The following is a 23,796-nucleotide window of genomic DNA, read 5'->3' on the forward strand; positions in this document are numbered from 1 at the left end:
AATCCCTACAATGAGCCCTCCAACCAGTGTCCCTAAAAAGCCGAATGCTGCAGAACAACAAAAACAAAATCCTCCAGGATTCCGCACAATTTTTTCACCACAGAATGCTTCAACACCTGCAGGGACTTCAAAGGCCCCTATGACGAATACAGTTTTTCCAGAATCAACTTCCCAGCCAGGATTGTTTAAGTTGACTGACATTCTGAATGGAATTTTTTCGTTTTTCAACGTTTCTGAATCCATCAAAAGCATTGTAAAAACAATGCTTCCTGTATTAAAGACATTTTTGAAGCAATTGATGCAAACTTGGCCCCTCATTTCAATGTTTATCTCTCTCGATGGCTAATTTACGCCGAGAGGTCGGAGATATCACTGTTATACAGTGGAATTGTCGTAGTTTAGTCCCTAAACTGGATCCGTTCAAATTTCTTCTTCATGAAACTAGTTGCGATATTTTTGCCCTTTCAGAAACATGGCTTTCTTCTCAATCAAACATCTCATTCCACGATTTTAACATTATCCGTTTGGATCGCAACGATTCTTATGGAGGGGTGCTTTTGGGGATCAATAAGCGCCACTCTTTTTATAGAATCCACCTCCCTTTATCAGGAGGAATTGAAGCTGTTGCATGTCATACAACTATAAGAGGCAAGGATTTATGTGTTGTCAGTTTGTACTGGCCTCATAGAGTTGCAGTGGATCGAAGTAACCTAGAGGACCTGTGCTCAGTGCTCCCTGAGCCAAGGTTGATCCTGGGTGACTTCAATTCACATGGAACTGTCTGGGGAGAACAAATTGACGACAGTCGTTCTACTCTTATCTATGATATTTGTGATAGTTTCAATTTAACAATTTTGAACACGGGTGAAAAAACACGGGTACCTAAACCTCCTGCAAGACAAAGCGCAATTGACCTCTCACTCTGCTCAAATTCACTATCATTGGATTGCCAGTGGAAGGTAGTCCCTGATCCTAATGGTAGTGATCATTTGCCTATCAAAATTACAATCACCAATGGGGTCAGCTCTTTGAATTCTACTAATATGACATATGACCTTACAAGACACATCGACTGGAAAAAGTACTCGGACGAAATAACAACAGCCATCGATTCTATGAATGTTTTACCTCCTTTAGAGGAGTACCACTTTCTTTCACGTTTGATACATGAAAGTGCACTTTGCGCACAAACAAAACCCATCCCAGATTCATCAGTTCCTCGAAGGCCTCCAAACCCATGGTGGGATCAGCAGTGTTCCAAGCTTTATAAGGACAAATCAAAAGCATTCAAAGATTTTCGGAAATATGGAACTCTCGTCCTTTTTGATGCTTATGTTTCCCTTGAAAATCAGTTCAAAAAATTAATCAAAGGGAAAAAGAAGGCGTATTGGCGGAATTTTGTGGGCGGTTTATCACGGGAAACTTCCTTGAGTACTGAAGTGTCGCCCACGGAGCTAAAGTTCACGTCGTCTGCTACTCCTGGTTGTCCAGTAACGAATGTTTTTCCATGGCATGCTACATTAGTTTGTAAGGCAATATTGTACACACAAACTCAATCATGCATAGTAAGAATGGGCAATATAGTATAAAGTGCCATATGAACTTTAACTACGATACTACATTTACTTTCCCCTTTTTTTAAATTATATTTTCATTCAACTTATTTAGTATTCATTCAACATGGCCTCGCATACAAATTCTGATGGACTGATTTCTTGTCCATGGATTTCTTAACCGTATCTCGATCAAAGGTTACAATACTGTCACTACTCACAAGTTGGCTTGGACCTTGGACTAAACCACCTCTATCTCAGTTGTTCTCTAGAATACCACTAGTTCACCTTGACCTTATTAGGGTAAACATAGTATACGCTTGTTCTCCAACAAAGCCTCATCTTTTTTTCTAAGACTAATAGCATTACCTCCTTCTATGTATACTATCAGTTGTAGTCTCTCCGTCTTGTGAGTAGTCATAATGTCAATGAACAAACTCATTGAAACTATACAATAAACGATGACAGAGAAACTAGCAGCACTGTAAATGTCACACACTATAGCGGTCAACATCCATGATCCAACGGTCATTCGGCCATTCTTGGAACGGCATCGTGCGAGTCGGTCGGCAGCGGGTGGTTCCCCATCAGTTCATAATGGGACATTCCACACGTCTTTACTTCTTTTCTTTTTTTTTTCATTTCTATCATTTAGCTTGTAATGTCTGTGTAAGTTCTTTCAGTTATCGAGAACCAGTATGTTTAAGTTACCTGAATCATGGAGAGTCTCTTCCAAACTGAACAATTTTGTCGGTTAATTTCTTTATCCTACTGCTTCTTTTAAGAATCCAATTAATCAAACCCTGACCCTTTTTTTTACTGCAATTGCTGATTTGTCTCACTTGAGTATTCCTCATTTTCCAAAAATATTGGAAAGCCAAGTGTTTCCATTGTTCCAAAGCTCTATCGCTGCATATGACCAAATTTTTCCTACCACGCACAAACGAAGAAAATCTGATACATTCGATACAAACCTTTTGTTACTTTTTTCCTTGGATAGCCAGGTTCAACTCAGGCCTCCCTCACCACAATAACAGCATCCCGGTATGCGAACTGGTCCGCTGCTTGGACGCACCACCGATGTGCCACTGAACCACAACCTGCCAGGGGAGCTGCGCACTGTCGTTCGACTCCCTTACTCTAGCTCACAGCTGACTGGCTGCACACCCGTGGCGGATTACCGTGTCTTTGTATAGCTGATTCACACACCCGTTTTCGAAAATCTGTCATGACAATTAGTCCATTCCAAAGCCGTTACTCGGTTAAAGTTTTGTTGCCTCCTCCGACATGATCGGAGCTTAAAGGCTTAGAAAAAACTACACATACAATTTTAACAAAGACTAACTGCCTCTTTCTGCTTTAGCATATCACGGCGCAACACTTCAGATCCACATATTTGCATCATCTGATTCTTTATACATTCTCCCAATTTCTCTCAAACCCGCACCTCTCATATGGGCGCGTACCTTTTTTCTTCAAAGTATATATAATTTCATCAGATCTTTAACTCACTTGCCTCAGCTCAGATCCACCCAAGCAACCAGAATTCCCTTAAAAAGGTTCCATAGAAGCTTAATCAGCTCTCGTTTGTGTCTGAAGAGAATGCTAATCAGCCCAAAATTTAAGTTCTTAAAGCTACTTTCAAGTTCGTTTAGGGGGCTGTAGAGAACGCTATTCAGCTTCTAAGAGAATGTCAAGAAACTTCTACGCGCCGAAAAAAAAAATCCAATTGACAGATTGCTCTGACAACCACATGTCAGATTGCTAGGTTGCCGGTCTATCATGGTCTATCTCATTGATTTTAATTATATTGTTTTGATTACAAAAGCTGCTTACACGCCCAGAGAATTGAACCGCTGCTCTCTAGATTGCAATTAAACTCACCTGCCTCTCGACCAATCCAGCAAAAGCTAATTGCCCCTGCAATGATTAGTATTTAAACTTAATGTCATTTAGGTTGATTGAGTGGGTTGGTCAATAGAAGGTACCTTATTTCGTTCAAAGGACTTTCAGTACACAATATGAATCATAACAAAAATTCTTATCATCAAAAATTTATTCGAATATCTTATTTAACATTTATAAGAAAAATTCGAAAAAATCTTGAATTCCATTTGTAAATATCAGTACAGATATAAACAAAACAAATACCATGACAAGAAATTGAAAGACATTTTTGACATGTCGCTTAGAATTTCCATATAGGTTCTTTAAAACACCTTCAAGTATCTTAATGGTGCGCTTTAGAATGTTACGCGAACGTTATCGACCTTCTTGAAAAACATTTTTGACATGTCGCTTAGAATTCCCATATAGGTTCTTTAAAACGCCTTCAAGTATCTTAATGGTGCGCTTTAGAATGTTACGCGAACGTTATCGACCTTCTTGAAAAACATTTTTGACATGTCGCTTAGATTTCCCATATAGGTTCTTTAAAACGCCTTCAAGTATCTTAATGGTGCGTTTTGGAATGTAACGCGAACGTTATCGACCTTCTTGAAAGAAGTTCCATTAAAAGCGCTTAGAAGTTCCGATATCGATAGTTTAACCTTTCAAAGGGCGATGGAAGTTCCTGAGTAACTTTTACGCGACAAGAGTCACCTGAGGTTCCCGTAATACATTTTTTCAGCCAAATGTGAACTTCTTAGTTCGGAGTTAAGTAAAAACGCGACTTTTGGTTGCTTGGGCAGCCAAGTAGCTACTTTCTTCTGAATATTTCAGTCATGAATCCTACAACTGTTGAATAACTTTTTTCAGCATAGTGTAATAATGTAATAAGCGATATCGTCAACTCTACTGATTCAAATTGGTTCTTAAGATTTCAACCATTATGCCATTCTTGCTGCTCTCACCATATTTTTTTGTATTCTTGCTTTTTCCAACGCACTTGGTGCTCTAGTACAAATCATACTCAGATCTTCCATTTCACAACCCCATTGATATTTTTCTTATTATCTTTCCTCGGTTTCTAGCTTCCAAGTCATTCGTTTTTCATGCTTTTAAAAATCAGAAAGTTCATTTTTTCCACCAGAAATGAATTCTTCATTTCACTCATGCGACTATACTCCTTTTCATTTAATTATCTTCTCTCAGAGTTTAAGCTGATAATCTCTACCATTTTGAAAAATACTTTTAAGTAATTTACTACTCATCATTTTGTCGCTCACATCATTTTCCATTTCAGCATCAAAGCTACAGCATTTAAGCTATTTTTTTCATCCGCATTTAAGCGATTCCACTGTTGCTTCTGTTATCCGCATTTAAGCGATTCCACTGTTCCTGCTCGCTCGCAGAATAGAACAAAACATTCTTATCGTCCACATTTAAGTGACTGTTCTATTTCCCTGCTATTACGCAGAATGGAATCAGACTTCATATTCCGCATTTAAGCGACTGATCCATTTCAACTCTCTTTTCTTTATGTTTTTCAATTCGTTTTCCTTAATTACTCACCCAATGATTCGCCATCCCATCCTCGTCGCCAAATGAAGTGTCGCCCACGGAGCTAAAGTTCACGTCGTCTGCTACTCCTGGTTGTCCAGTAACGAATGTTTTTCCATGGCATGCTACATTAGTTTGTAAGGCAATATTGTACACACAAACTCAATCATGCATAGTAAGAATGGGCAATATAGTATAAAGTGCCATATGAACTTTAACTACGATACTACAAGTACCTTATGGAAAGTTGCACGAAACATGCGTAATCGATCATCTACAAATGAAAGTGAAGAATATACACATAGATGGATATTCAACTTCGCACGGAAAGTCTGTCCAGATTCTACACCTGTGCAAAAAATAATCCGGAACGTGCCTTCTGATAGGTGTGGTCTGGATTCCAGCTTTTCGATGGTCGAATTTTCTCTTGCGCTCCTCTCTTGTAACAATTCAGCTCCGGGAATTGATAAAATCAAATTTAACTTGTTGAAAAACCTTCCGGACGCCGCAAAATTTCGCTTGTTATAAATTTATTCAATCAATTCTTGGAGAATAACGTTGTTCCCCAAGAGTGGAGACAAGTGAGAGTTATCGCTATCCAAAAGCCCGGAAAACCAGCGTCCGATGCGAATTCGTACCGTCCAATAGCGATGTTGTCTTGTATACGCAAATTGATGGAGAAAATGATTTTGTTTCGTTTGGATAAATGGGTAGAAGCAAATGGTCTCCTTTCAGATACTCAATTTGGGTTTCGAAGGGGCAAAGGGACAAACGATAATTGTCTTGCTTTGCTGTCTTCAGAGATACAAATGGCGTACGCAAAACGTGAGCAAATGGCTTCAGTGTTTCTAGACATAAAGGGAGCTTTTGATGCAGTCTCAATAGAGGTGTTGTCAGACAAATTGCACTCCCGGGGCCTGCCTCCGCTTTTGAACAACATCTTATACAGCTTGCTTTGTGAGAAACATCTGAACTTTGCTCACGGAGATATTGCAATTAAAAGGACCTCTTACATGGGCCTCCCACAGGGTTCATGTTTGAGTCCACTTTTGTACAACTTTTACGTAAATGACATCGATAGTTGTCTCGCTGAAGGCTGCACTCTAAGACAACTTGCAGATGACGGCGTGGTGTCTGTCACAGGTTCTACTGAGTCTCATCTGCTCAGACCTTTACAAGATACTTTAGACAGATTGTCTTCCTGGGCTTTGGGGCTTGGGATTGAGTTTTCTCCTCAGAAAACGGAGATGGTTGTTTTCTCTAAGAAACGTAGACCTGCTCAACCTAAGCTTCAACTTCTAGGCCGAACGATCACTCAATCGAGGTGTTTTAAGAGCAAACGCACCAATAAGTGAGTATACGCGGCCCGGTTTTGCTCATTTCAGCGGACCGGTTTTGGGATACACACTCTTTCGCGCACCGGGCGGTAGCATAATTATTTTTAAATTTAGCATTGCACTGAGAAAACTTTTGAAGAAAATCTTAATCTTAAATTAATACGGACCGAGTAAATTTTCGGAGTCGTCCACCAAACGGCCCTTCTTAGTTAAGGTGCATTTACAGTTCTTTCGAACGTGAAAATGAAAAAACTTATATTCTTCAAAAACTCGACTATGCTGCATTTCATGGCTGCGAAACTAGGTGGAATAGATGCGGAATGGTTGAACGATTATTTTTGAACTGATTTCCTTGTTCAAAGCCCTTTAATCTTAATTTTATTTCAATTCCCCCGATTTTCACTGCGGAATATTTTTTCCGCGTTCACTGACATTCCGCTCGAAGTGTAAACGCACTGAGCGAACGTGAAAACGGAAAACGAACAAGAGTGGTGAATATAAATTCCGCGTTCATTTTCACGTCCGAATGGCAATGTGCATTCTGAAAAAAATTTCACCGATGACGGAAAAATTTTTGCTTCATAAAAAATTAGTTTTTTTAATTTTTAAGCACATTTGAAGGCAATTAAAGGCTTAAAATACTACGAGTTTGAAATGAAACGCATACGATATTTTTTTTTGACTTTAAAACCCGCTTGGGCATCATTTAATTGCACCTGTTGGAAGAGTGTCTCGACGAATAAATGTACCTGTTGGAAGAGCTTCTCAACGAATAAATGTAAATGAAGATCATCGAATGGCCAGATTCCATTGAAATAAAAAAATAGATTCCGCTTTGTTCAAATGTGTGTTTCAGAAAAGGTATGGAAATAATTATGAAAATTTATGAAATCATTCAAAAATAATGTGTTTTAAGGAGAACTGAAAAGCAGAAAAATTAACAAACAAAAGAGTACTGATGCATTTTAATCAAATAAAAACCTTTTCAATTGTTTCACTAATTAAAAGTAATTTTGAAATTTTTGTTTGTCAATTTTTAATCAAGAACAAAAAATGGCTATCTTGTAGAAGTTATATTCATAACGTCCTTTCAATAAGTTTTTCAAAAGAAACGAATCGCTAAAGCTCGTTACTCCTTGATCGATAAATACTTTTTAGGAGTACTTTAAATTCATAAAATTTAATTTAAATTCATTGTATTCAAAGATAAGAACTTTGGGATTATTTGATTAAATCAATCGTTTTCAAAGCTGAATATGTTTTGAAGAAGAACAATATGTTTTTTTGAGAAATTTGAATTTAAATTTGAGCATTGGTTCGACAAGTATCGATCAAAACATTGGTTGAATGATCTGTCATTTTCCGATCGAAACCAATTTTTACCCGCAGTTGAACAAACCTCTTACTAATTTTGAAGATTTGACCGATTTGACATTTCACTGCGGAATATTTTTTCACTGTGGTGAGTTCACGTTCACGTTCGAGTTCGAGTTCACAAGAACTGTAAACCGGGCTTTACATGATCATTTTTTGTCATAAAATACGATGCTTCGAGTTTGTTTATCTGAAATTGAGTGAGAAAGGAAAAAATGTTATCAAAATTTATAGGTAGAAAAAAGTCATAAACAATATAAAATACAAAATAAATAACTCACCATCAGAACCAGCAATTGCACTTTCTCGTTCAATTCCTGGATAAACCCGAAAAATGTAACGAAATTGCGAATTCAACTGGTTATTCAAAAAAAAAAAATCCTTCCACAATTTTTTTCTCATACGATTTTTTTTTTAAAATGAATATCAACAAACATCCACACGCTGCGACGTCGTTTGTTTAATTCTGCTTAAATCTTCAACTCCTTTTTCTATCCAACGTGCTGACTGAAATAGTTGCTGCTCCGAAAAACTGGGTCCCATTAGTTCCAAATTTATTGAGAGATCTCGTTTCGAAAGCCGAATTCGGTAGGGACAGTTATGGAATGCCACCCATACGGTTGGATACAAAAATCCTGCACAGCACACTGGTCTCGATTATTATTACTCCGAGAAAAATCCTCGAAGCTTCACTCAAGGTAGTGGGAGTCAGTAAAATGTTGTCCACGTTTATTCAGTCTGTGAGCCTAAATCGGCTAAGACGGTGTATGTCTTTTAAAAAAAAATTCAGAAAGCAATCGTCGAACTTGAAGGGCTTTTCGGAAATATTTCATGGAATTAGTTTTTGCGCAATTAAAAAAGTTTCCGCTTTCCGTTCGTTTGTTTAATTCTGCTTAAAACGGTAGAATTTTTTCAGTGCATGTTTGATCTCGCCCCTTTCTAGTGAGCAAATTTGGTGATTTGGTCGGTCCCGACGGCAACGGCCCTATTTTGCTCACCTTCATACTAACCCCCGGTGCGGTATGGAAGTGATTAAACTCGTGAGCATTTTTACTATACTCGCGATTGCTGCGGATGCCCTAAGTATCTTGGGGTTTGGTTTGATTCCAAGTGTACTTGGAGAGCCCACATTGAGTACCTGAAAGGAAAATGCCAACAAAGAATGAATTTTCTCCGATCAATCACTGGCACCTGGTGGGGAGCCCATCCAGAAGATCTTTTAAAATTGTATCGAACAACTATTCTCTCAGTGATGGAATATGGTAGCTTCTGTTTCCAGTCAGCTGCCAAAACTCACCTCCTCAAACTCGAGCGTATCCAATACCGTTGTCTTCGCATCGCTTTGGGCTGTATGCCCTCAACGCACAACATGAGTCTTGAAGTTTTGGCAGGAATACTCCCTTTGAAAGATCGATTCAATCTACTATCACTTCGGTTCCTCATCAGGTGTGAGGTCATGAACCCACTGGTGATTGTAAATTTTGACAGGCTACTTGAGCAAAATTTTCAAACCAGGTTTATGTCTATATACCATGTCCTCATGTCAATGCAGGTAAACCCTTCTTCATTCTCTCCAACTCGTGTTTGTAGCCCAGACTACGATCATTCTTCTGTCCAGTTTGATTTGTCTATGCAGCAGGAAATTTGTGGAATCCCGGTCCCTCATCGCTCCCTTCTGATTCCAAGAATTTTCGAAGCTAAATATAGACACGTCGATGCTGATAAAATGTACTTTACTGATGGATCACTTATAGAGGAATCAACAGGATTTGGAGTGTTCAACGAAATATCTAGCGCCTCTTACAGCCTCGAGTCACCATGCTCTGTGTATATAGCAGAGTTAGCAGCTATTCATTGTGCTTTGGACAGTATAGCTTCAAGGCCAGTTGGGCACTACTTTATTGTAACGGATAGTCTGAGTTCTGTTCAAGCAATCCACTCAATAAAACCGGGAAAGCACTCGCCATACTTCTTCGAGAAGATACGGGATAGTTTGAGTGCTTTATCAAAACGTCGCTTTATTATCACCTTTGTTTGGGTTCCCTCTCATTGCTCGATAGAGGGTAATGAGAAGGCAGACTCTCTGGCAAAGGTGGGGGCGATGGAAGGCGACACGTACCAGCGTGAAATTGCCTTCAACGAATTTTACTTTTTAGTTCGAAGAAACTCTCTTGTCAACTGGCAGCGCAAATGGGACGAGGATGACAAGGGTCGGTGGCTGCACTCGATTATCCCAAGGGTAAGCCTTAAACCATGGTTTAATAGATTGGACCTGAGTCGAGATTTTATTCGTATATTTTCCCGTCTCATGTCTAATCATTATTCCTTAGACGCGGTACTCTATCGTTTGAATATTGCTAGCAGCAATTTGTGTAGTTGCGGCCAAGGTTACCACGACATCGAGCATATTGTTTGGTCGTGCGAGGTCCATCTTGTCGCTAGAACGAATTTGATAGACTCCCTTCGGGCCCGACGAAAACCACCCTATGTTCCAGTGAGAGATGTGCTGGGTGTGATGGACTTGGACTACATGTTCGAAATATATCTTTTCCTAAAAGCTATTGATCTTCGTCTATAATTTCTTTTTATTTTCATATTTCCCTATCTATCTTCTTTTTTCTTTAAAAGTGAACTAGATATAAGCACACAATTGTAATCAAACAAAACGAGTTTGGCTCCTTAAAGCCTAAAGGTATGAGCCGTTTCAAATAAAGATTTAAAAAAAAAAAAAAAATCCTGAGATGGTAATCGCAGAGCCATTGCAGGTATGGGTGTGATTCCCGTACCTGCAGTAATTTTTTTTATTTTGATTTCCATTTTATTGCGGTATCAGATTTTGGGGGATGATCAGTTCTCCTTTGAGAGCTTAGCTTTGGGTTATGCCACCAATAGCCAAACCTGTAGGGAGGGAGTTTCATTCGGGTTGGCGGGGAAAGTTCTCAAGTTTGGGTATTTTCGAGGTTCAGTGTATCAAATTCCTGATTCCGGCATTTTGGCTGTTTAGTCTATACAACTGCGGAACTCATGGAGTTTGTTTACCTACAAACCACAGAAAAGCTGTGCAAATAATTTTATGTTTGTAAACAAACTCATTGAGATTCCCGCTCACTCCTCGCCTCCTTACTGTGGAAGTCGGAGAACCTCTATCGTGTTTCAAATAACCTCATTGGCATCTATACGTGAAAATGATTTGGATAAAAATTATGTTGTTTTTCACGAAGCCACGACGTGCAGATGATTTTGCGTGTATGTAAAACAAAATTTTAAAGTGCGAATTTTCTCCGTGTATCAAACTGGCTCAAAAATACTATAAATTTGTTGTAATCACGTTTTAAATTAAAAAAGTGGGTTTATTTAAAAATTCAACTACATTACTGTTTATCGTTAAAATAAACCTATCAGCGATATAACGAACTGTGAAAATGCCTATCGCCATCCAAGCAGTGGAAAACTTCAGTAGCGAAGATCCAGTAAGTTTATTTTTTGAGAACTTTTTTTTTGCAATCATTTAAAACTTCTCCAATCCCAGAATTTCCCGGCCAATAATCTGCTGCAGGCCAAAGACGTTCGCAAATGGAAGTGTCGAGAGCCTGGAGAAAAAAGTGCATACGTCGTGTTGCGGCTGGAGAAACCCATTAACATTAATGGGATTGACATCGGTAACGAACATTCGGCGTTCATCGAAGTGCTGGTCGCTCGAAGTGGACCCAGTCAGCCGGAGTTCCGGGAAATTATGCTCACTTCCTCTTTCATGTCCCCGATTGAAAGTCGCAACTCAGAGAACCCAAACCGGGTCCGATGCTTTTCGATGTCCGCTCTTATTGAATCGGTGGCCAAAGATCGGTGGGATTTAGTTAAGGTGAGCTGTTTTTCTTGAATTTACATGTTAGATTTTAAAATTAATGTTTTGTTTTAGATAATTTGTACCCAGCCATTCAACAGTCGGGTGCAATATGGAGTGTCTTTTGTGAAGCTTCACTCACCAAGTGCCGAAATCAAACCAAGCAACAACAAATCCTTGGTCCCGGAAAAATTTCAAAAAAAGATTGATGAAGAAACTGTTAAAAAGGAACCACCAAAAGTTTTACAATTGGGCCGTTTCACAATAAGAGAAGAATCGCCTGATTCTGATGGGGCTAGTTCGTCCACAACACTTTTTGCTCGCTGGAAGCAATCTCGAAACGGGCTGGAACCGAGCGCACAAAGTCCAGTGATAAACAAGACCAGTGGAGCTTCAATTTCGACTGCTGCGGCCATTCGTAATGCGTCCACTCCTGCGGCACTCAAACAGAAACAGTCCACTCCAGTGGCCAAAAGAGCGATCATAAACACCCCTAAGGCGAAGCCACGGCTTTTCGATGATGATGATGACGCAGAAATTATCAAACCGAAAAATCGTAACAGCGATAGTATCCTTTACAACAAAGAGGACGATGAATCGAACGAAAAACTGGAGAAGAAGCTGGCTCAAGATCGAATGCGACTGCAGCGCGAGAAAGACGCCAGAAAAGATAAGGACCGCAAAGATCGATCTCTTACTGAGAAAAAAGAAAAATCACACGACACGTCTTCCTCCAAGTTTAAAAACTTCCTCTTCGACGATTCTCCTCCTTCGACGCCGAATAAGGAAGCGCAATCTGAGAAGGCCCTTAAAGATAAGCATGTGGTGTCGAATAAATCTGAACAACGAACTTCCAGAGAACTTAATTCGACGAAAAAGACTAGCAATTTAGAGGCCACACCCGAAATTCGGAAACGTCATTCGAGTGCCAACACGAGCTCCTCGGAGAGGAACCCTCAAGGTAGTAGTGTTAGTAAAAAACAACGGTTACAACTTTCATCGGATGACGAAAGTAGTAAACAGAAAAAGCCGGCACAATACAAACCTTTCAACAAGTTGCTGGAAAACGTGATTTTGGTCATAAGTGGGATTCAGGTTAGTTTTACAAGTTTAAAAAAAACTGATGACTAGGATTTTTTTTATTCTAGAATCCCGATAGAGCAAACCTGCGGACCCAAGCTCTTGCACTAGGGGCAAAATATAAATCGGATTGGGATTCCAGTTGCACCCATTTGATGTAGGTATCAATGAATTTGCAATAGAACTAGTAACTTTTATATCTTATCTGACATCTACAGGCAGAGATATTTTGAATATCTCAAAAAAGTCAAAGTTTATTTACATTTAAAATGATGGAAATTTTTAAAATTTAAACCTCAGGTTTGAAACTAAGGAAACCCTTTCTTTCTGATCTTAAGTTTTGTTTCCGCAGCACTGGAAAAAAGGTCAGCCAATCCAGAAATATAGCGATTTTTTTAAAACTTGAAATTAAAAAAAAAACGCAATGTTCTTCAATGCTTTCAGACCGAAATTTTAAATGTATATAATTACTTATTTACACTAACAAAATATATGTTATTGAAAATATGTATTTACTCTAAGATATATTGTACTTGGAATCAGACCCGAATGACCTCTAAGGTTAAAAGGTCTTAAATAAATATCATCATCATCTAAGATATATTTTAAACAGAATATAATTTATCTGTGTTATCCTTCAGTTGTGCCTTCAAGAACACCCCGAAGTACAACCAAGTTCGTGGTCACGGCAAAATTGTAAAGAAAGAATGGATAGAACGGTGCCACGCGCTTCGAAAGCGCATTTCATGGCGCAAGTTTGCACTCGACTCTAAGGAAGCCGAAAAATCCGACTCGGAGGAGGAAATCCTGGATATCGATAGCAAACCAAGCAACGGTGTTCAATCAACTAAGCCATCGCCGAAACAATCATCTCAGAAGGAAACCGATGAAGAAGCTCTCGCTCATTACGATTTGGACGATGTGATTATGATCGAAGGAGATAAACCGGAAACGTATGAAGTGTCAGGCTCCGATACGGAGGAAGAAATCGAAAGGATTAGACAGAACCAAAAACATGATCCTAGCAAACCGCAAGATAATTATGGCATGTACGATAAAAGCACCGAGGAAGAGCCAGATTCTTCAGGTAAAGCAGAAAACGGAGATTCGAAGCAATTCTTCCAAGGGAAAACGTTTTACCTGGACGATGCAGTTGGGGCAGTCGATTTGATAAAACTGGAGCAGTATGTTTCGCTTTACAAAGGGTTGGTTTTAAAACTAAATATTCGAATAAAAAAAGAGTTCAAATTTTTTCCTCACTATTTCCAGATTTGTTACGAAAACAATAGCTGAGGCAGACTATGTTGTAACCAGAAACAAAAAACCTATGCCCGATAGCTTTAAAGGAGAACTTATCAAGCCACTTTGGATCTACGAATGCCACGATATGGAATGCCTCATACCTACTCAGAGGTATAAACCCTGATAGAAACCTTCAAATTACTGTTTTAAGTCCATCTTTCCGTTCTTTGTTTACAGTTTTATTTATTAATATTATACACGTAACGTCCAAGAGCCGCTCGTGGTGTAGACAAATCGAAAGAAATGTCCTTCTATCTTACTTCTCTAAACAATCATCTCCAGTTCACGTGCATAGAAGATAGCCTGCTCTGCCAGTTCCCGAGATGGGATCGGTTCCTTTGGCTTCACCAGCTCGCTAACGAAGTAGTAAAATCCGTCCGGATTCAGTTTCCAGGCTTTTTTCTCTCCAAATTGTTTGACCTCATCCTTAGACTTTAAATTCAATCGTTTAGCTGCTTCCTGAACAGAAACTTTTTCGTACGAACTCTCCAAACAGGCCCCGATCTCATCGCGGACCGTTTGCAGCAGAATATCGATGAAAAAGTTGTAACTTTCAGCCGGAGCGTTACCCTTGGCCTGGAAAATTTTATTATAGCGTCCCTCCATGAGATATTGTTCCAGCGCTAACGGGTGTCGAATGAACTCGTTTTCTTGGATTATGTCAGCTGGCAGCAGCTCCAATTCGGTGTGGAATTCGGCCACTCGGTTTTGAGACAAAAGGAACAATAGATTCAAACCCAACAATTGGTATTTGTTCTTTGATTCACCGATTTCATTTCTGGAAATGATAACGTTACTGTTAATTTTCAATTTTGAAATAACATCCGAACAGCTTACTTGTAATCGTAGTAGTAACACTTGAGTTGTGAGATGTATCGCTCGAAGGCAGGAATATTCTTGGTGGCTACGCTATATTCGACTCCAAGCTCCAGAACATCACGGGTCATGATCAGTTCCTGTTTGTTAGTGGGACCTGTTCCCGTCGGCAGATAGGACAATTCGATTAATGCAATCTACAGAAATTGAATAAAAAATAAGAATATCTTTACAAATATGTCTAAACCTCGAACCTTAAGTTTATCCAGCAAAGTTCCGCATTGCTTCAGGTTGGACGGACCCTTGGCCCACTCGGCCTTCAGCTGCTTGTACAGGCTGGCGACGTTATCCATGTTGCGCCGATATTTCAAATTGAATGGCTGAAATTTCCGAAAAAGACTAGCGATGGATACAAATTAGAAAACAGATTTGCACAGAGCACGGCGGATGACGGTGATGAGAATGCAAAATAAACTCAACGAAATGTCACGGCGCTGCCGCTCGTGTAATGCCGCTGGTATAAAATTTTGTATAAATGACGGCCAGCCGCTACGCATAAACAGAGCGCTTGGAAAATTTTCTACACGCTCATTTTTATCTAACCATTTATGTTTATAGAATAACCATTTTATTGTTTTTGATGACAAACTTTCAATATGGTTATTTTTTAAGAATTTTTCTGGGAAGAAATTTAACCATTTTGATAGTTCTCAAGCATTAACCACAAAATGGTTGAAAAAATGGTATTTCTTTATCGCCATTTTGGAAATTATTGCTTTTGCAGCCGGGTGCGTTTTTCGGAAGAAAAAAATAAACGAATTTAGGAATTAATCCATTTTGTATTGCTAGAAGTGAAAATTATACGGCAAACGTTTCTTGCTGAAGGTAAGTCCTTAATGAATAATATGCGAGATACTCGAAATTAATGCGAATTATTTGATCCCCAATAGGATGCTGAAATTGCGGGTCTTCCGGGTCATTTTCCTTACCCTCCGGAAAGCAGAATCCGATCGAACTGTCCATAAAACACCGGCCGTGCAGGAGCTTCTTTGCTGTCGGTAGCTCGAAATGTCTGGGCGAGGCCCTCATCAACAACACAATCAATTTCCAAATCAACAGCAGGAGCAGCTACAGATTTCCGGATGATACAACGGCAGCTTGCAGCTGAATCAGAAGAGAGGTCAATTGTTGTCACAGGGCCATCAGCATTCCGGGGGAATCGTAACGCAGGTGACGAAGGATTCTTGAGGGATCGATGACGAAATGACCCGAATCGGGCAGGAAGAGGAGGAGGTGGTGCAGTTAATCATCGGAAGAATGACTATCGTGACCGGAGAAGTATAAGGCTTTGCAAAAATGCCATTATACTTATTTTTATTTGTGAATCATGTAATAAATAAGAATATTTAATTGAAAAACTCTGATTTTTATTAAAAATTTGATGAGAAATCCTCATGGATCTAAAAAAGTAGCTCATTTCAATTTCGGTTGTAAAATAACCATTTTTCAACTTCACCTCCAGAATCCCATTCGGTTGAAAAATAACCATATTCGAACTTCTCCCCTAGAAGTCATTTTATGACTTCTCATGCAGAACTCATAAAATGACATTTCCCGGGAAAAGGTCAAAAATGGTTATTTTTGAAACCTAAATGGTTTAATAATTTCTAGCGTGTATGTGTCAAGTTGAGCAGGGTTTCCAGCGAGTATTGCAGATAAAATCCAAAATATGATCGCTAATAACCAAAGCAGCAATATTTATATTCACACTTTTTGAAAAAATAAAACCAACTTATTAAAAACACAGACGAAAAAACATTACTACAATATAATTAAGATTTAGATTTAAAAGCATTTATTCATCGAACCGTTTTCCGTGTACGCCAATTGGAAAAATATGAATTTGGAGCGATATCATCGAGGTCCTGTAAAAACGCAAGCACTTGTAGAATTGAATAGGGGCATATATTCTGCGAGCCAAGTGACGTAAAATGACTTGATTTTTAGAGTCACCTTTTGCACCTGCACCACTTGTCTCACACAACCCGACACTCGCCAGCCAAAACCCATCATCCAACACATCCCACCTGTTTTACTTGGTGGAAATACAAAGAACAAACTGACTTTATTGATACCTTTTTCTCTTTTTACATGGTGTGTGTCATACAAAGGTGTGGCCATAAAGGCCGTCAAATAGAGAGGTAATAGACTACGTAATACTACAACATCTTCCCTTCCCTAGCATTTAACTGATTACTCGAAATCAAGAAGATAGTCTTTGAATTTTATCGGGACTTTAATATCTCTCTTCGGACGTCGTGGAGTTTCGGCTAACGGCTGATGTATGTTTGCAGTTTCCATTCTACTGCCCGCATAATTAAAAACAGTTGGGGATATAGTACTAACTATTAACTTAATATATTGGTAGCAGTACCAGTATGAAATATCTTCCAAGTATCATTTCATTATACATGTTCAAAATTTTATTACCTCAATAAATTATGACAGGATCGTATCAGTGACAGTGACAATATGATATATGATTTAGTAAGTATAGTATAATAAGAGAATAAAAATTTGCAACCTTTGAATATTGTCTCTGGACCTTATCCAGGACTCTAACAGTGTACGACAAAGTTTCCTTATAGCTTAAAGATGTCGGAAACACCAATCGAGTGAGCTGCACTAATTGTTTCACTCTGGAGGCTGAAAATAAGAAGCTTAAGGAGCAATTAAAGATCAGTAAGCGGAAGCTGCAGAGGGTGCAGGGGGAAAAATTGTCCTCGGACGAGCACGCACTACGATTGTCGAAAGAACTCCAATTGATGAAGGACAAAAATAAGTTTACTGAGGTAAAACAATTTCATACATCCTTGCAAACATATTTCTTACATTATTTTTGAATCTATTTTCAGGCTTCTTTTTCCGAGCAAGAAGGAATTCCGATGACCGTAGCAGATTTGGATGAACTGAATGGCCGCGCGACAACAGACAGCATGTTTGCTGGGTTGCTCGCTGTTCGCTTGGTGGGTGCAGATAACCTGATAAAGATGAGCGTAACCGGTCAGGCGTGCCATCGGTACGCCAATATGAAAAAAGAAGACGGAACTCGTTTGTACCCAACCCCAAAAAAACTGGACCCCAACGTGTTGCAGTTTATCTGTAGTAAGTTTGATTACTTTATTAAATTTATGTACCCGGGGGATTAACCGATGCATTTTATGTACCCGGGGGATTAACCGATGCATTCGTGGGTCTAACCTAAAATCCAATAGATAAAGTTCTTACATGTATTCAACCTTTCTATTTTCAGACAAAATCGCAGAACGTACTGCCATCCGTGTTGGTTTACAAAACGTACTTACAATTCGGCAATATCAGAAATAAAAAATAAAAACATCAACATTTTAATTTTTTAATTTTATTTTATTTTTTGTGGGAAAGAATTGGAACTATATTGGTTATGGTACAGGGAAGCTCTTTTTAAAAATATTTTACAATATGCGGAACGTATGATTGAGCGTTATTTTTACTACAAACTACTATAAGCAAACTATATCCATTGAAGTTGATGAAATCTATGATTTTGTATTCCAACGTAGCTAGAACATTCAGGTAGATTGTTTTGCTCGCCAAAAGTGGATGATATTTTAACCGTATCCAATAATGTAGCATGAAATATTTGTTCGAAAAAATCGCTCTTTTTGAATGGTAAACATGCTTAACAGCCCTTTCCCCATATGGTACTTTAACAGATAATCATAATACAGATTGTTAATATGGTCTGTGTTATTGTACATATACTGTTCACTTTACAATAAACGATAACGTTTACAGACAATATAGAATATTCTCTATATATTGTAATTGATTATGCGGGTGCCCATCGTGTTGTCATTCTTCTCCGGTGTTGCAGTATCTGCAGCTTGATCATTCAGACTGACAGACGATGTGTGATCGGGTACCAGGACCTGCTCGTTGGTGAACGTTGTTGGCAAACTTGGATGGTTTTGAACAGATGAGGGCGTAATCGGCTCTTTACGCGGCTTCAGATGTTTGCGATCACGTCTGTAGCTTGACCCTTGAACATCTACTACAAAGGAGCGCTCGTTTTGACGTTGGTGTATTACCGCTGGGGTCCAGTGCTTAGAAGATTCTGGATTAAGTTGAACATAGACCGGTGATCCAACTTCCAAATCCGGCAGCTCTCTCGTTTTTTTATCATACTGTTGCTTGGCTTTTTTTCTATTAGTCTCGATTGCCTCAGCAACATTTTCCACAACTTTCGGTGTTAACTTGCTAGCTGATGTTGGTAGGCCACATTTTGTGTTTCTAGAAAACAACCTCTGCACTGGACTCGACCCGATCTTATTGGGGATATTCCGCCAATGAAGGAGTGCGTACCAGAAATCCGTTCCAGAAGATTCGGCTTTTTTTAAAAGATGTTTAGCGATTTTGACAGCGGCCTCCGCCTTTCCGTTTGCCTGCTGATGGTTTGGAGCCGATGTCGTGTGCTTAAAGTCCCATTCTTTAGTGAAAGCCCCCCACTCTCGACTGTAGAAATTCGTACCATTGTCAGACAGTACGACCTGAGGACGACCATGGCGAGCAAAATTAGATTTACAGGCAGTTATAGTCGATCCCGGAGTTAAATCTTTCAAAAGGTTGACCTCAAAAAAGTCGGAATAGTGATCGACGGTCACAAGGAATTTTCGTTTTTGTCCTTGATAATCAGCGAAAAATACGTCGAGGGATATAAGTTGAAACGGATGAGTTTGCATTGGAGGAGCTACTTGAGATGAGGCAAACTTGGCACAGATAGAACACGCTGCAACTGAATCTCGGATTTGTGCACTCATTCCTGGCCAAAACAAGTTAGCACGAGCTAACTTCAATGTCGCTTCCACTCCATTATGACTCACATGCGCTTTCGAAACCATTCGCTTCCTCAAAGCGTATGGTACAAGTATGCGGTCATTTCTATACACCAATCCTTCCTGAGTAGCCAATTCATGTTTGTACTTAAAGTACACTTTGACGCCTTCCGGTAGACTGGTCACAGCTGCTGGCCAACCACAATGTATGTACGAGATGATCTGCTGCATCGTGGAATCTTTTTTGGTCTCCTCAACAACTTCATTCAAGCAGTCCTCAGACACTTTGAAGAAAGATGCTAGTTGTAGGTTATGTAATTCACTGAACACTTGATATACGGTAAACTTTTTGTTATCATCTTCTTCTAAAGAAACAGGTAATGGTGCACGAGACAAGGCGTCCGCGACCACATTGTCTTTACCCGTAGCATACTCAATGTTCAACTGATATCGCTGGAGATTCAACAACATTCGTTGTAATCTGCGAGGGGCTGAAATTAACGGCTTTCTAAATACGTTAACTAATGGTTTGTGGTCTGTTTTCACCGTAACTTTTCGATTACCGACTACTAACTGGTCGAACCGAACACACGCAAAAAGTATTGCCAAAAGTTCTTTTTCAATTTGGGCATAATTTTTTTCGGTTGTCGTGAGTGTTCTAGAAGCGTATCCTACCACACCATTGCGCTGAAAAACCGCTACGCCCAAACCATAACAACTAGCATCGCATTCTATCACTAGAGGTTGAGACTGATCATAGTAGCACAACGTCTTTACATCAGACACCATAAACTTTAATCGATTGAATTCTTCTTCGTGTGCTGAGGACCAATTCCACTCTTCTTTTTCCGAGATCAATCTTCTTAACATCGTAATGTTGGCACTTAGATTCGGCAAAAATCTTCCCAGGTAGGTCACCAATCCAACGAATCGGTGTAATTCTTTTTTATTTGTAGGCACTGGATAGTTTTTTATAGTAGACACTTTTGAATCATCCGGTCTGAGACCGCTATCACTCAATATATGACCGTAAAACTTCACAGATCGTTCACACACTTTTAATTTTTCACGATTCAATTTAACATCACTTTTCTCGAGGCGCTCCAACAGGTTCCGCAGATTCCGATTGTGATCGACAAGTGCTTGCTCCATAGATTCTCCACACCTGCCAAAGGGTGTCCAAAAGGTAGTCAGGCGACTGCTCTTTTCATCCAGGACGACGTGCCAAAACCCTTTTCGAGCATCTACCATTGTGAATATTTTGGCTCTACCAAGTTCTGGGAGGATTTCATCTATGGTCGGGAATTGCAAGTTTGGTCTTTTCAGAGCTTGATTGAGATGAACTGGATCGAGACATATGCGAATCGAGCTGGTTTTATCTTTTTCACGTTTCACGAGAACCACATTGCTCACCCATTCCGTGTGCGCAAACTCTTTAATCACAATGCCATCTCTTTCGAGTTTGTCCAATTCTTCTTTCAGAGGGCCACGAAACGCTAAAGGGATTCTTCTTGGAGGTTGGATACATGGTTGTACAGACTGATCAACCTCCAACGACACTTCACCGGCAAAACGACCATATCCTTCAAAAACGCTTTTGTACTGATCGACTATCTTCATTGCTTCCAAACGATGGATATTCAGCAAACTCGTGGAATCTGTGGCTGTCGCAAAAGACACTGAGTTACAAAACTTCACATAACCCAAAGTCTTGCTGGCGTTCGCTGACAACAGTGGAATATGGTCTACCTCAACCACTTGGAAAACTAATTTATATCTTTTTCCATTTCGTCTGCAGCTAATTTTCGTTTCGCCCAATACTGGAATCGGATTTCCACCGAAACTAAATAGACGAAGATTTGACGGGGTGATTTTGGTTTCTGTTGATCCAACAATTTTGTTCAGCCAATTCTTCCCAATGATACTTGTATTTGCTCCGGTGTCCAATTCACATTTGATCGTTTTCCAATAGCCGGTGACGTTAACTTCTAAATCTGCCAAAACTTGCCCTCCGGAAGCGGAGTTGTCGTAAATTTTCCGAATTTCTGCTTCATCTTCACTATTTTCTGTTTCTTTTTCACTTTCCGTGGATGACTCAGCATAATAATCACTATTCGGTTCTTCTTCAAGCACGTTAACTCGACGCTTCTTCTTATGGATCTTTCCTTCCGATTTACAAACACGCTCGTAGTGGTTTTTTCCACCACAAGCAGTGCACTTCTTGCCGATCGCTGGACAAGCTCCTTTTTTAAATTCGTGGCGGTCGCCACAAAATTTGCACTTCATTAACTTGGCAGACTTTTTAAGTTTGTTGACCTCAGCTTGTTGTGAGCGCGCTTCTCCGAGTTCCTGGTTGCGGCACATAGCTACTGCGTCCGCTTCAGTGATGTCTGGTTTTGTCAGCATTTTTTGTCGGAGGTGGGGCCACTTGTTAGATGTAGCTAGTTTGAACACGACTAATTCATCACGGAGATCTCCGAGTTTGGCCAGCCGGCTCAGATGTTTTAAACGAAGTAGGAAGTCCTCGGTACATTCTAATGGGTGTTGTTGGGCTTCGAAAAAATCCAACCTGTCGATGTTTTTGTTGCGTTCAACCACTACCTTCGCTTTGATTGCTGCCACCGCGAGTTCGAGGTTATGTCTCTCCTCTTGAGTAAGCTCAAAGTTGCTGTACTTTTTAAGAGCAGCTTCTCCAATGACAGACATTAACAAACTAACTTTTCTTTCTTCGTCTTGCTGGGGCCATCTATCCACTCCGATACTCTTGGCATAGTTCTGCCAATTTGACATGAAAAAGTCAAAATTTCGTTCCATGTCTCCTTCCACAGATAACGGTGGGGGCAATGGAACAAATCCTGGAGATGATCCGCCTGCTGCTGCAGCTGTAGCGCCAGTGTTCATCCGTTGCATTTGTTCAATGAGCGAACGGAACATCGCTGTCTGGCTTTCAAAAAACTCCTGCATCTCCATCATGTGATAATAATCACAACACGGGAACTCTTCCGGAATAATAAACGACCGAAGTAAAACTTTTCTTAAAAACGTTTATTTGGAACCGGTACTTCCCGAATCAAAACTTCCGCGATTTTCAAAATGACGCCGGAAAAAACAAATGAAGCTCACGTAGCTTCTGACACCATGTTTTACTTGGTGGAAATACAAAGAACAACTGACTTTATTGATACCTTTTTCTCTTTTTACATGGTGTGTGTCATACAAAGGTGTGGCCATAAAGGCCGTCAAATAGAGAGGTAATAGACTACGTAATACTACAACACCACCTATCACACTACTTCACCCAACATTCAAACACGCCTCCCATTACCACCCATTAAACACCTATCATCTCCACCCACACCTCCCATCACCCATCCAATCCAACCTAACCGTCAGCCTGACAGATGCCGCAGTTTCGTAACGGTGACGAACGGCAACCAGGAAACGTCATCAGAATCTATCAGAACTACCATTCTTATTATATTCATGTGAGATTCAGTTTACACGTTATTGTACAAGTCCATTTTAAACTCAATATACAACCTTATTTTAAACTGTGATTCCGGGTCGTTGAATCGCACAACCGGTCACGCAACAGTGGTGACGAGGCCGGAGCTAGTACGTACATAAAGCGGCCGTTTTTATCAAAAACAGTTAGCCAAATTTGGTTAGCAAAAAACCACGTTATGCCGGACACCAACAAAGATGCGGCTGCAGCAACTTTTCGGAAGCATTTCTGCGACTCTTGACCAATCAGCAGCCCTCAAGACACGGATGTCCGAGCAGTTGGCCTCTAAACAGCAGGCCATCAAGAGTTGCCCAGGGACGAAATCGTGCCAGACCAGGGGTGAGCAACCTTTTGAACTAACGGGCCAATTTAAATTTGAAATCTTGTCGGCGGGCCGCACTTAAAATAACTTTTTTTTTTTTATAATTAGCAGAACTTCACGTCAGTTTTTATAACTACAAATTTTTGGCGAAGACAAATTTTAAATAGGACAGATAAACCGAATTCACGAGTTTAATAACAGAAATTCAACACGACTTTTTAAATACCCGATATTGAAAAGGTACATCACTAAATCTTTGTCATTTTTAACTCTCTCTCAATTTTTCAATAGTCAATCACCGTCTTCTTAGCGTTGGACGTTGAATTGCTAATTGACTTTCTGTATTTTGTT

At 39.7% G+C, this 23,796-nt stretch overlaps 4 protein-coding genes across 4 annotated transcripts; 2 read left to right on the forward strand and 2 right to left on the reverse strand.

Annotated features, from left to right (window-relative positions):
* Positions 1-10,770: 10,770 nt before the first annotated feature.
* LOC129751555 (DNA repair protein XRCC1) lies at positions 10,771-14,144 on the forward strand. Its single transcript, XM_055747133.1, has 6 exons — positions 10,771-11,175; positions 11,235-11,564; positions 11,622-12,641; positions 12,695-12,783; positions 13,268-13,831; positions 13,896-14,144. The coding sequence occupies exons 1-6, from the start codon at positions 11,128-11,130 to the stop codon at positions 14,050-14,052; spliced, it is 2,208 nt and encodes a 735-aa protein (XP_055603108.1). The 5' UTR covers positions 10,771-11,127; the 3' UTR covers positions 14,053-14,144.
* On the reverse strand, positions 14,092-15,230 carry LOC129756883 (26S proteasome non-ATPase regulatory subunit 8). Its single transcript, XM_055753928.1, has 3 exons — positions 14,999-15,230; positions 14,766-14,941; positions 14,092-14,706 (listed from the first exon to the last, which is right to left on the reverse strand). Exons 1-3 carry the CDS (start codon positions 15,095-15,097, stop codon positions 14,193-14,195), a joined length of 789 nt encoding a protein of 262 aa, XP_055609903.1. The 5' UTR covers positions 15,098-15,230; the 3' UTR covers positions 14,092-14,192.
* A 1,889-nt stretch (positions 15,231-17,119) lies between these two features.
* Positions 17,120-18,289, forward strand: LOC129757905 (uncharacterized). The gene is made up of 4 exons (XM_055755289.1): positions 17,120-17,291; positions 17,393-17,596; positions 17,660-17,909; positions 18,058-18,289. Exons 1-4 carry the CDS (start codon positions 17,277-17,279, stop codon positions 18,129-18,131), a joined length of 543 nt encoding a protein of 180 aa, XP_055611264.1. The 5' UTR covers positions 17,120-17,276; the 3' UTR covers positions 18,132-18,289.
* A 309-nt stretch (positions 18,290-18,598) lies between these two features.
* On the reverse strand, positions 18,599-22,588 carry LOC129753348 (uncharacterized protein K02A2.6-like). The gene has a single exon (XM_055749161.1). The coding sequence runs from the start codon at positions 22,586-22,588 to the stop codon at positions 18,599-18,601; it is 3,990 nt and encodes a 1,329-aa protein (XP_055605136.1).
* Positions 22,589-23,796: the final 1,208 nt, after the last annotated feature.

This window comes from Uranotaenia lowii, chromosome 3, assembly GCF_029784155.1.
Source record: "Uranotaenia lowii strain MFRU-FL chromosome 3, ASM2978415v1, whole genome shotgun sequence".
In the NCBI taxonomy this organism is placed as follows: domain Eukaryota; kingdom Metazoa; phylum Arthropoda; class Insecta; order Diptera; family Culicidae; genus Uranotaenia; species Uranotaenia lowii.